Consider the following 13,141-nt stretch of genomic DNA (forward strand, 5'->3'; position numbering starts at 1 on the left):
AAAAGCAGTGTCACATGTTACTGCCTGTAGAAAGACAATGTTTGTGTGTATCTTTTCCAAGTTTTTATTCTCACATGCTTCCTGTCTTTTCTTCCAGCTGAGCTGTCCTTGTTTCGTAGTTTCTCAAAATACATTGTGGAAGAAGGAACAAACGGTCAGATGTCAGAGCTCGCGCTCTGAATCTGCACTCTTGTTAATTTAAACCTGTACGGTTCAAGCCAGAAACTGAAGTTGGCACACAATAGAATTCAATATATGTGTCTATTTTTCTTACTTTGTAGTTTCTCTGGTGATGGTCCTTATGTGTGGAGGGGTGGGGTGTAGGAAAATTCATTGGATCAAAGAGAAAATAATTTCTAGCCAGGTTTCGTTTTTGTAAGATTTCTTGTATAAAACTGGGCACTATCTAACAAAATGAAATTCAATGGTGAAAAAAGTAAGGTTCTGCATTTAGGCAGGAAAAATCAAATGCACAGGTATAGTATGGGTGGTACCTTGCTCAATAGTAGTAACTGTGAGAGGGATCTCGGAGTCCTAGTGGACAATCGCTTCAATATGAGCCAGCCGTGTGCTGCAGCTGCCAAAAAAGCCAACACAGTGCTAGGCTGCATTAACAGAGGGATAGAATCAAGATCACGTGAAGTACTAATACCACTTTACAATGCCTTGGTAAGGACACACTTGGAATACTGCATACAGTTTTGGTCATCACGATGTAAAAAAGATGTGGAGACTCTAGAAAGAGTACAGAGAAGAGCAACAAAGATGATCGGAGTACTGGAGGCTAAAACATATAGGGAACGGTTGCTGGAATTGGGTATGTGTAGTTTAATGAAGAGAAGGGTGAGGGGTGACATGATAGCAGTGTTCCAATATCTCAGGGGCTGCCCCAAAGAAGAGGGAGTCAAGCTATTCTCCAAAGCTTCTGAAGGCAGGACAAGAAGCAATGGATGGAAACTAGTCAAGGAGAGAAGCAACCTAGAACTAAGGAGAAATTTCCTGACACTTAGAACAATTAACCAGTGGAACAACCTGCCTCCAGAAGCGGTGAATGCTCCAACACTGGAAGTTTTTAAGAAGAGACTGGACAGCCATTTGTCCGAAATGGTATAGGGTTTCCTGCCTTAGCAGGGGGTTGGACTAGATGACCTCCAAGGTCCCTTCCAACTACTACTTCTTCTTCTTCTTCTTCTTCTTCTTCTTCTTCTTCTTCTTCTTCTTCTTCTTCTTCTTCTTCTTCTTCTTCTTCTTCTTATTATTATTATTATTATTATTATTATTATTATTATTATTATTATTATTATTATTATTATTATTATTATTATTATTAAATATGACTCTTGTAACTATAAGTCTAGACTTAAGTAATTATTTCTGTATTATTACATCAATTTCTGTTTTATTTTGCCCAGGTCAGTGTGAACACATTACCCTGGAATTGTGCCTGAACCTGCCATACAATTATACTCATTACCCCAACTATTTAGGCCATCGGACACAAAAGGAAGCCTCTATTAGCTGGGAATCTTCTCTCTTTCCAGCCTTGGTCCAGACTAACTGTTATAAATACCTGATGTTTTTTGCCTGCACCATCTTAGTGCCAAAATGTGATTTTCAAACAAACGAACATATCCCACCGTGCAGGTAACCCGCTGTATTATTTTTGCTCTTAAAATAAATAAACAAAACGCAACAAAACGTAAATTAGAACTAGCTGATTCCGCAAATGCGATTCTTGTATTGTTTTTAGTTCGGCCTTTGTAATACTTTTCCTTAACTGTCTTTGGCTTTCAGTACGTACGGTAGTTCCTCATCTTTCGACCTTTTCGCTGTTTTCAGCATGGGCACGTTGCGCCAGTTGTGTGATGCCATCACAATGCCTCTTCCACACCGCTGCTCCTTCGTTGCCAGTTTTATTACTGGGACTGTGTACATGGAACCGACCAAATCTCCATCTTTTTCCTTGGGAAATAGGTAGAAGACAATTAGCTGAAACCTCTACTTGAATCAGATCAGAGATTTTACGGAATAAAGAATGATCAACGCTCATCCATATCCTCTCTGTGGAGCATGTTTTAAAATGAGCATCCTGCTTATTCAAATAGGAAATGCAGTTTCCTCCTTGGTTTCCATCTAAAAATGCAGGCGCTGATTTAAGATAACTTGTGAACCAGCACCTAACAATACCCAAGCAAGCTATGAAGGAAGCTTACATGATGAGTTCAGAGCTCTTTAGTTTGGAGGTCATCTTACTCCTTCAGATGAGAGGGAATAATTCTGTTTTTGGTCATCACGATGTAAAAAAGGTGTTGAGACACTAGAAAGAGCACAGAGAAGAGCAGCAAAGATGATCAGGGAACTGGAGGCTAAAACATATGCAGAACGCTTGCTGGAATTGGGTATGTCTAGTTTAATGAAGAGAAGGACGAGGGGGGACATGATAGCAGCGTTCCAGTATCTCAGGGGCTGCCCAAAAAGAAGAGGGAGTCAAGCTATTCTCCAAAGCGCCTGAAGGCAGGACAAGAAGCAACGGATGGAAACTAGTCAAGGAGAGAAGCAACCTAGAACTAAGGAGAAATTTCCTGGCTGTTAGAATAATTAATCAGTGGAACAACCTGCCTCCAGAAGTTGTGAATGCTCTAACACTGGAAGCTTTTAAGAAGAGACTGGACAGCCATTTGTCTGAAATGGTATAGGGCAGGGGTAGGCAACCTTGGCTCTTTTATGACGCATGGACTTCAACTCCCAGAATTCCTGAGCCAGCATGGCTGCCTCGAGTTCTGGGAGTTGAAGTCCATGAGTCACAAAAGAGCCAAGGTTGCCTATCCCTGGTATAGGGTTTCCTGCCTGAGCAGGGGGTTGGACTAGAAGACCTCCAAGGTCCTTTCCAACTGTTATTCTGTTCTATGTTGTGGAAAATATAGAATGGTTCCAAACTAGAATATATGGAACTACCTATTTGAGGATTGTGAGCGCCTGTTACTCGTCCCAGCTTCTGCCAACCTAGCAGTTCGAAAGCACATAAAAATGCAAGTAGAAAAATAGGGACCACTACGGTGGGAAGGTAACAGCGTTCCGTGTGCCTTTGGCGTCTAGTCATGCCGGCCACATGACCACGGAGACGTCCTCGGACAAGCGCTGGCTCTTCGGCTTTGAAACGGAGATGAGCACCGGCCCCTAGAGTCAGAAACGACTAGCACGCATGTGCGGGGGAACCTTTACCTTTTACCTTTACCTATTTGAGGATTCAAGGTAATAAACTCTATATATGAATGTCCAAATTGGTGATGATGCTGGGGAAAAGCTCCAGGTCATGGTCATAGGATGAAGTCTGTTAAGCTGTCATATCTGACCTTCTGGACATCCATGAATTAAATCTCTCTCTCTCTCTCTCTGCGGAAAAGGTTGCATTATTTGTATTAACAAAAACCTTGTTGGGGAGGGCAACAATAAGATGTGGTCTTGTGAAGCCAAGGAAAGAAGAGCAGAAATGGTGGCAAGACTTCAAAACAAATGGTTGGCTATTAGGGGTTGTATGTGATGCTGGGCTGAAGGAACAGACTAGAAATTCTTCTGTCTACCAACCGTATTGCTGTGTGGCAGAATCATGCTTCGAGTAGGTTTACCATCCTTACCATCTCTGTTTTGTCCTGTTCCAAACAATTATGTATCGTTTCAAAAAAAAAATAAAAAAAATTTGGGCCTGAGTTAGTGAATTATGGAACATACGCATATATCGAATAATTCAGTAAATGAATTACTAAACCAAATATACAGATAGACCTCAGTTTATGTCCATTTGTTCAGTGACCCTTCAAAGTTATGAAAAGGAGGTTGAATTTTGGGGACTTAACGACTGGTCCTTGGTGTTCTGGCTGTTGTAGCTTCCGGTCACATGGTTCCGATCCAGATGGTTGGCACCCGGCTCGCAATTAAGATGTTGCAGTCATCGGTGGTCAAGTGATCACACAATTTCTGGCATTCCCTGCTGGCTTTCAACACACAGCCAGTGGAGAAGCTGGCACGACATTAGAAGTTGTGGCAACGTTTGGCCCATGCTTAACAACCCATGTGGTCCTCACTTGACAAAGGCAAACGGGAATGCTAGAAGTTCTGTTACTGAACAATGCAGTCACGTGATGTCACACTTTTATGACCGCATTGCTTGGCAGTGGCAATTTTGGTCCCAATTCCCTTTGTAAGCCGAGGACTGCCTGTATCATAATATACACCCACTTGTATATATTTTTCTACCACATGGCTTCCAAATTGTTTGGTTTCAGTGGGACCTGCTATGTATGTGTATGTGAATATTTGTGGTTATGTAAGTTTTTTTTTACCTATTTCCCACTCTCTCTCTCTTTCCCTCCACCCCCTCCCTGCCTTCCTCTTGATCTTCTCAGGACTCTTTGTGAGCAGTCCAAGGAACGTTGTGAATCTGTTCTTGGAATTGTGGGTTTACAGTGGCCGGAGGATACTGATTGTGCTCAGTTCCCGGAAGAAAATTTGGACAATCGAACTTGCCTGATGCCTGATGACAGTGTAGAAGGTTATTTGTATTTCTCAACTTTTAACGAAATAGCAAAGTTGGAAGGGACCTTGGAGGTCTTCTAGTCCAACCTGCTGCTCAAGCAGGAGACCCCATAGCATTTCAGACAAGTGGCTGTCCAGTCTCTTGTTAAAAGCCTCCATTGATGGAGCACCCTCAACTTCTGAAGGCAAGGTGTTCCACTGGTTCATTGTTCTCGCTGTTAGGAAGTTTCTCCTTAGTTCTAGGTTGCTTCTCTCCTGGATTAACTTAACCAGTAATTTTATTTATTTATTTATTTATTTTATTACATTTATATACCGCCCTTTCCCGAAGGACTCAGGGCGGTTTACAGGGTAATTAAAAACCAAGATACAAAAGTTAAAAACAAATTTAAAAAAAATTATATTTGTCCCTGTATAAATAAAACCCCAATTAAAATAAGATTAATCCTCAGCCTGGGCCAGAGAGCTCGAAGAGCCAGGTCTTCAGGTCCCGGCGGAATGAACGGAGGTCGGGGGCAGTCCTCAGCTCCACTGGCAGCTGGTTCCAAAGGGCAGGCGCCCCCACTGAGAAGGCCCTATCCCTGGGTGTCGTCCGCCGGCAATCTCTTACCGGTGGCACCCTGAGAAGACCCTCCCTGTGGGAGCGCACTGGACGAAGGGAACTTGATGCCGGCAGCAGGTGTTCCCTCAGATATCCCGGACCCAAGCCATTTAGGGCTTTATAGGTCATCACCAGCACCTTGAATCTCACCCGGAGGGCAACCGGAAGCCAATGCAGCTCGCGGAGTAGAGGTGTTACATGGGAGTATCGGGAGACCCCCATCACAACTCGCGTGGCCGCATTCTGCACCAGCTGAAGCCTCCGAGTGGTCCTCAAGGGCAGCCCCATGTAGAGAGCGTTGCAGTAGTCTAAACGGGAGGTCACGAGTGCATGAGTGACTGTGCGTAGGGCATCTCGGTCCAGATAGGGTCGCAACTGGCGCACCAGGCGAACCTGGGCAAAAGCCCCCCTGGTCACGGCTCCTATATGGTCTTCAAAATTGAGTCGTGAATCCAGGAGGATGCCCAAGTTGCGAGCCCTATCAACGGGGGGTAACACCTCACCCCCCATCGTTAGAGATGGAATAGTCTGGTTGACCCGAGATGCCAATATGCACAGCCACTCAGTCTTGGCGGGATTGAGACGAAGTAATGAATATTTCCATCTTGTAGGAGAGCAAGGATTACCCAGCGCTTAATTTTTTTCTCTCCAGTCAGATGCTATATATAAAATAAGAGAATAAAATGGAGTTTACTTAATTAGAAAATGCAACTGTGGTAATCGTGGTAATTACCACACATGAGAAAGTAACTGGTGGATATAGGTTTAATACATTCAGATAATGCTTATCCATTTGTTAAAGAAGAAAAATAATGTGAAACGTATTCATGTTATTAAGCATAATGACTACCATGATGATTTATGAGCAAGTTAGTTTCTCTCTTCACACATTGAAAGTCTCAGTGCAATAAAATGAAGTTTATAGTAGAGTGTTAGGGTTTATTTGTTCTTCTAAAGTTGAGTTGGGTCTGAATTGCATGATTCGCCTTTTACTTTATTTTGCTAAATGGCGCCCCAAATCTCTTACTGAAGCCCCATATTTGTGCCATTTAACCTTTAAGGCAGCAATGCCAAGAAATAAATGATTGAACATAATTACATGTAGAACTAGGACAGCTAACTGGGATTGTCCTCATTCGTTATTTCATTGTCCTGAATGGATGCAGTCTACCAATTTCTCCCAGTCTCACATACAATAAAAACCTTTAAGGAAACACAACTCCAAGTTCTCAAGCTGTTTTTTTTAGAATCAGAAAAAAAAGAATATCTCTGCTTATAGAATTTTTTTGTAGTTCTAACTCCATTAAGTTTGTATTAAAATTAAATGGTGCAACCCTTTAATTAAGGAAGATATCTGGGAAGGTGCAAAATAATTGTTTTCTTACTTTGATTCTTACAGTAATGTAGCTTTCAACTTTAAGATTCAGTGTTTCATGTCGAACATCATTATAAACAGCTTATTTCTGAGATTTCTTTTTGTGGGTTATTATATGTTCTGATTTTTAGCTATCCTGAGACTATCTTTGTGCTGCTTTACAGGTTGCACCCTGTACTTTAGATAGTTAAACATTGCAGACCTAAGCTGTAAAGAAAACTCCGTTTGAAAAACGTAGAGTTTGCAGCAGAAGCTAGTAGAATGTCCTACTAAGCTGTTGCTCTTTCTAGTAATATCACCAAACCTTACTGTCAACATCCAGGTTGAGGAGCCCAATAAAAGTCCAGGTTCATTCCGTTTCTGAAAATCATACTGTTTATTGAATACACAGCATGGTAATGTCGAAGCAAAACTATCTCTTGAGGTTCCCAGACACCAGTTCATGGAATTAAACAGTAATATCTCCAACTCAACCCCCACTGTCTTCTCCATGTAAACAATTTCACTTTATTATGGGAACCGTCTGCTTCCTCTCCGCACCTGCTGCAGTGTCCTTGGAAAGGTTTCAGGCTCTCACAATCTTCAGCGGAATCATAGAGGTTTCATTTCTCCATCTTAATCATATCTAAAGCAACACCTATCGTTCCACCCCCCCGATCCTTACTCTAATGGTAAGATGAAACAAAGGGGCACATAGCTGCCAAAGTTTTATTCTTGACACTTACATCACCATCTCTGGAGCAGGAAAAGCAAAGTGCTTTTTTAATTAATAAAGTAATAAATGGTTAGGTACACTGAGAGTGGCCAGGTGGATAAGTCTCAGAATTCAAGTTACTGGGAGGAGTTTTCTGACATTTCAGAATGATCTGAAGGATGCTGCTTTCTCCCCCCCCCCTTTTATAGCTTGTATAAATCCTTCAGCACCAGCAGTGAGTATTAAATGATTGCTTTTTGTATTTTTCCTGGCAGAATGCTCACCAAGTCACTTCAAATGTCATTCGGGAAGATGCATCTTGGCGTCCAGAAGATGTGATGGACAAGCAGATTGTGAAGACGACAGTGATGAAGAGAACTGTGGTAAATGAATGAAGCAAGACTTATCACAAAGCAGTTCTGGATCAGAACCATCTCTGATGATGGTGATGATGATTATCATTATCATCATTATCATTATTATTATGTTGCAGTACAGGTAGTCCTTCACTTATGACTACAATGGAGCCTCAAATTTTTGTTGTGAACTGAGACCTCTGTTAAGTGAGCTTTGCCCATTTTATGACCTTTCTTACCACAGTTGTTTAGTGAATCACTTCAGTTGATAGGTTTAGCAGCCCGGTTGGTAAATGAATCTGGTTTCCCCATTGACTTTGCTTGGCAGAAGGTCACAAAGGGTGGTCACGTGACCTTGGGACACAACAAAGGTCATAAATGTGAACCAGTTGCCAAGCATCTGAGTTTTGATCACTGTCGGGTCCACCATTTGTCCTCTGGTGTCCTGCTGTTGTGCTGAGGGGGGAGGGGGGATAGCATGCCTGGGGGGTTTTCTGCTTGGCTGTTTGCTTTGGAATTAGGGAGGGGATGGGACAGACTTCGGAGACGAGACGGACTTCTTCCCAGTTGGTTTTCGCCAGGCTCCAAGGCCTTCGCACCCTGAGTGTGAACTGTTATCTGCCTGGCACCTCAGCATTCTCAAAACATCTTCTCGGCATCACATTGGCTGCTGGTGGACTGGTCAGGCGAGTTGGAGTTAGGAAACCAAAAGAATTGCTTTATGCTTTGCACGGGACCTTCAGATTCCGCCTGACTTTACTGCACCAAGTTTCTCTCAGTAAAAGTTCTTTTGATTCAACTCAATGGATTCCAGGGTCTTGTTTTCCTGAGGGCCCGGCTGGGGCAGCTCTGACAATCATGTGACTAAGGGGATGCTGCAAAAGTCACAACGGTGAAAAATGGCTATAAGTCACTTTTTTCAGGGCCATTGTAACTTTGAACGGACACTAAATGAACTGTTGTAAGTCGAGGACTATCTGTATTTATCCTTGCTATAATAGGGACTTTTTATAAATTTGAAAGTTTAGTTCACTGTTCTTCTGCCTTGGCTGTGTGTGTTTTGTAGTTTTTAAATTTTTTAAGAGTGTTTTCCTTTTTAATAATCATTTTCAATTTTTATAATCAGTATTTTACATATTTTTTGTTTTTATTGATTGTTGTATTCTGCCCAGAGTTGCTTCCCACTTATCAAATAAGATACAATTATATTTTTGCAAGAGGTTTCAGCTTTATTACATTTTGGAAACAGAAAGGGCCCATTCTGGGCAAAGTAGTTAATTTTTCATTGTCCTCTGGCCAGTTCTCAAAAAGAGGATTTCAAGCATCTTCTGGGATAATTCAGCTATTGCTGTGCCACATTTTTGCCAAAGAATTGGAGATCAAATTAAAGAAGAACAAGTATTTACAAGTCTCCCCCACTTTTTCTTTCCAGATTTTGCAGTGATATTAACTAGGCCAGTTCCCCAATTGTCTTAATCTCTCAGTTTTTGACTTCTGAAGGATCCCCTAATGGAAGTTAATGTAAAAGTAGGAAGGTTGCAACCACCCATAATCTCTTAACTAAATCTTCCATGTTGCATTCTCGGTTCGGGATTACAATAATATCTGAAGCTCACATTTCTCTCTCTGCTCTCTGATGATTAAAAATTTAAGTCAGCTCGTTGACACATACTGCCACGTTTTATATTCTACACCAATCTTTTATTATGTGGTGTGCTTTCTAATTATCACCTGTTCTGTCCCAGCCTACGTACGCCCTTGTTACTTCACAAAGACAAACCCCTCTTTTTAACAGGAGACTGGAAAAATAAACCCTTTTTATTTGAGTTACAGACCTGATAATTGTGCCAGAAAAACAAAAGCAACAGAACACTTTTCCAACGGAGACCTTGTCCAAAAGCAAAATGGAGCACGAGTCAAACAGGAAATGACTCACAGAAAACATAAACAGACCATGATGACACTGAAGTTCTTTGCAAACGGTTGCCTCCAGCAACCAGCCCTGCCCACTCATTCCCTTTTTGTTATGCAGTCCCCAAGGCGTGGCTTCTCACTGCTTTCTCCTTCTCCCCTGGCGTTGCCCCGTTTCCTCCCTCTGACCTACTCGTGTGACCTGTCTGCGTTGATGAGCGTCTCTAAGGCCTTCCAACTGTGCTTCCTCTGAGTCCGATTCGGCCTTCCAGCACAGCTGGCTCTCAGCTTGATCACGACTGGAGGGGCCAGGTTCTTCCTCACTTTGTAAGTCCTGTAGCTCATCAGAGCCTTCCTCCGATTCTGATGGCTCCCCAGGCCCCTCCTCCTCTGATTCCCTGGACTCAGCTGCCGGGATCACAGTCTGGCATGGAATCACAACATCACCAAGCTTGACAATAAATCCTAACACTGAAACCAATTTTTTTTCCTGGCAGATACTAATTGACATTTGCAAGAGTCCTTGATAGAAGATAAGTTCCTAAGTTCGTAAGCATAAAGAGGGTGCTAAAAGAATATAGGTAGCCCTTGACTTAAAACAGTTCACTTAGCGACCCTTCAAAGTTATAACAGTATGAAAAAGTGACTTACAACCATTGTTCACACTTACGACCATTGCAGCATCCCCATGGTCACGTGATGTACATTTGGATGCTTCACAACTGACTCACATTTACGACTGGTTGCAGTGTCCCGGGGTCATGTGAACATATTTTGCAACCTTCTGACAAGCCAAGTCAATGGGGCAGCCAGATTCACTTAACAACTGTGTTACTAATTTAACAGCTGCAGTCATTCACTTAGTAAGCATGGCAAGAAAAATCGTAAAATGGGGCAAAACTCACTTAACAAATTCCTCACTCAACAAACACAAACTTTGGGCTCAGTTGTGGTCGTACGTTGAGGACTTACCTGTAGCGAATAACAAAATAGCAGAGTATCTCACTGGATAAAAAGATCCGTGATACAACAGGAAGACTAAGAGCTGTGGTGACACAGTGGTCAGTTCGATCCTGACCGGCTCAAGGTTGACTTGGCCTTTCATCCTTCTGAGGTCGGTAAAATGAAGACCCAGATTGTTGGGGGCAAGAGGCTGACTCTGTAAACCGCTTAGGGCTGTAAAGCTCTATGAAGCAGTATATACGTAAGTACCAGTGCTACCTATGGACTACTCCACTGTCAGCAAAGCCAATCGTTGCTCATTGCATTTGAAGTAAAAGCTAGATTTTGGAAGAAACATGTGAAGATAGAAAGTCCTTGTTTTTATGTCGAAGGCAGGGACGCAAAGACTGGGTGAATGATAGGACATTTGTTTGTCTGTCAGTCCTCTGTTTCTCACCTTTGGTCCTAATGGTCAGATGTGGAAAGACCTAACGGCATCTCCAACAGTATTGACATCTTGGGAAAAATGACATAATACAAAAGGTTCTTTGAGGTACCCTGCCTTATGCTATTTGGTGAATTTTTTGTTTTTTTGAAGGAATGGATTATATCAGCAGCCACCAACCTCTGGGCACCAGGGACTGGTTCCATGGAGAGAGGTTTTGCCTGCATCTCGCTGATGGGGCTTTGCTTGTTTGTGTGGACCGGTTTCTGGCATGCCGTGGACCGGTGCTGTTCCACGGACTGGGAGTTGGGGACCCCTGCATTAGTTTCTATTGTTTTGTGGAGAAATTATGATAGTCTTCAATCTGGCTTTATTTACCTTCATTTATTCCAACTGGTACCAAATGTTTGTGAAATTCAGACTTTTTGGTGCTCTAGAAATCACTTTAAAATGACACACTACTTTTGAATGAACCTATTTTTAAGGTTTTAACTCCTGTAGAGGTTCTATGGCAAAGTGAAATCAAAAGATATTATTAAAATGCTTTTTAAAAACTTAGGCATGACCTGCTTAACACAGGTCATCCTTTCATCTGAAAGCTGAAATGAGCTTGTTTAAGAAAAAAACCCATACAATCTGACAAAATATAAATATTTCATAGATCTGCTCTCAGCCTTAATTTCCTTCATATAGCGAAGTAAGAATTTAATATCAAATGACTGACATAGCTATGCAAAAGTTCATACTGAATTTATTATAAGACCAGTTTGAGTGATTAGAAACAATTGGAGGAGGCAGCGTATGTTTATCGAACACTGCTCTTAGGATATCACTGTCAACTGACATTTCACCATTTTAATGCATACTGTACCTTGTTACAATCTTACCTATTGCTTAAGTTTTTAAATAATTCTATACTTCCTTTTTTCTTTTAACATCCTGATTTCAAAATGTTTATTAGCACAGAATCAGATCCTATCTTATTTTAACAGAAAAAATTAGCACAGAATTTCCCCATTAATATGATTGAAAAGTGTTTGTTCGATTATGCCTAGAGCTCGCCCAAGGAATCCGTGGCAATTATTGGGGGTGGAAATGGGGAACAACACAAAAATTATTTCGGTTGTCAGAATCTGAAATGTGAATTGATTATATGTTGTAGATACAGTAGGGGCTTAATTTTAAGGTTCCAGCCAATATATTTCTTTGTTGTTGCAGTTTACCATCTGTTATAGGTTGGATCTGAATTTAGTCACTTTTATTTTCAATCTTTACTGATTTCACTGGTTTTTGTTCTAAGCGTCTGGATCTAATTCCATACCAACATTCAAATGGAAGAAAACCAATGATTTTTTAAAAAACATTATAAATACCATAAATAAATAAATACCTTTGTCTAAACAAGCCCTTTCTTGTATTTTCAAGATTGTTTCTCAAGGTGTTAAAAGTGATAATGTCCTTTCACCCAAACATCCATCCAAACTGACCAGCCTAACACAATGGTTGTGGTCCACAGTTAGAAGATAAAGGTTGAATCAGAGAGACTTGACTAATATAAGGAAGAGCTACAATGCATCTCTTGTCTTCTTTCTGGGAAGGAATTACCGTATTTTTCGGACCATAAGACGCACCTGACCATAAGACGCACCCAGTTTTTAGAGCAGGCAAACAAGAAAAAAAAATTCTGAACCAAATAGTACCGGTATACTAAAACAGGGCTTTTCAACCTTTTCATCCATTGTACCACTTTTAGGACAAGGCAATGTCCGAGTACCACCAGTCGCCCAGCAAGGTGTCAAAAACTTGACCCCCCCACCAAAAAAGGAAAAAAAAAGATAAAGTACAGGTAGTCCTTGACTTACAATGATTCACTTAGTGACTGTTCAAAGTTACGACGGCACTGAAAAAAGTGACTTAGCACCATTTTTGACACTTATGACTGTTGCAGCATCCCCAGGGTCATGTGATTTACATTCGGATGCTTGGCAATCGATTCATATTTATGATGGTCACATTGTTCCAGGGTCATGTGATCGCCTTTTGCAACCTTCTGAGAAGCAAAGTTAGTGAGGAAACCAGATTCACTTAACAATCATGTTACTAATTTAATTTCTCTCCTTCTCTTTCCCTCTCTCCCCCTCCCTCTTTCTCTCTCTCCTCTCTCTCTCTCCCTTCTTCTCCATCTCCCTCTTTCTCTCCCTATTTTTCTCTTTCCCTCTATCTCTCCCTTTCTCTCTCTCCCTCTATTTCCCTCCCTTTCTTTCTCCTTCTCTCTCCCTCTCTA

At 41.5% G+C, this 13,141-nt stretch overlaps 1 protein-coding gene across 1 annotated transcript in view; it reads left to right on the top strand.

The window, feature by feature from the left end:
- CORIN (corin, serine peptidase) overlaps positions 1-13,141 on the top strand; it is a gene marked incomplete at both ends in the record, with an annotated part of 99,247 nt that overhangs the window by 66,628 nt on the left and 19,478 nt on the right. Inside the window, 3 exons of the mRNA XM_081332547.1 lie at positions 1,413-1,644; positions 4,404-4,549; positions 7,479-7,586. Of these exons, the coding sequence (XP_081188673.1) occupies positions 1,413-1,644; positions 4,404-4,549; positions 7,479-7,586 (486 nt within the window). The remainder of the gene's footprint in view (positions 1-1,412; positions 1,645-4,403; positions 4,550-7,478; positions 7,587-13,141) is intronic.

The sequence above is a fragment of the Vipera berus genome (genome assembly GCF_964194415.1).
Source record: "Vipera berus genome assembly, chromosome: 7".
In the NCBI taxonomy this organism is placed as follows: Eukaryota; Metazoa; Chordata; class Lepidosauria; order Squamata; family Viperidae; genus Vipera; species Vipera berus.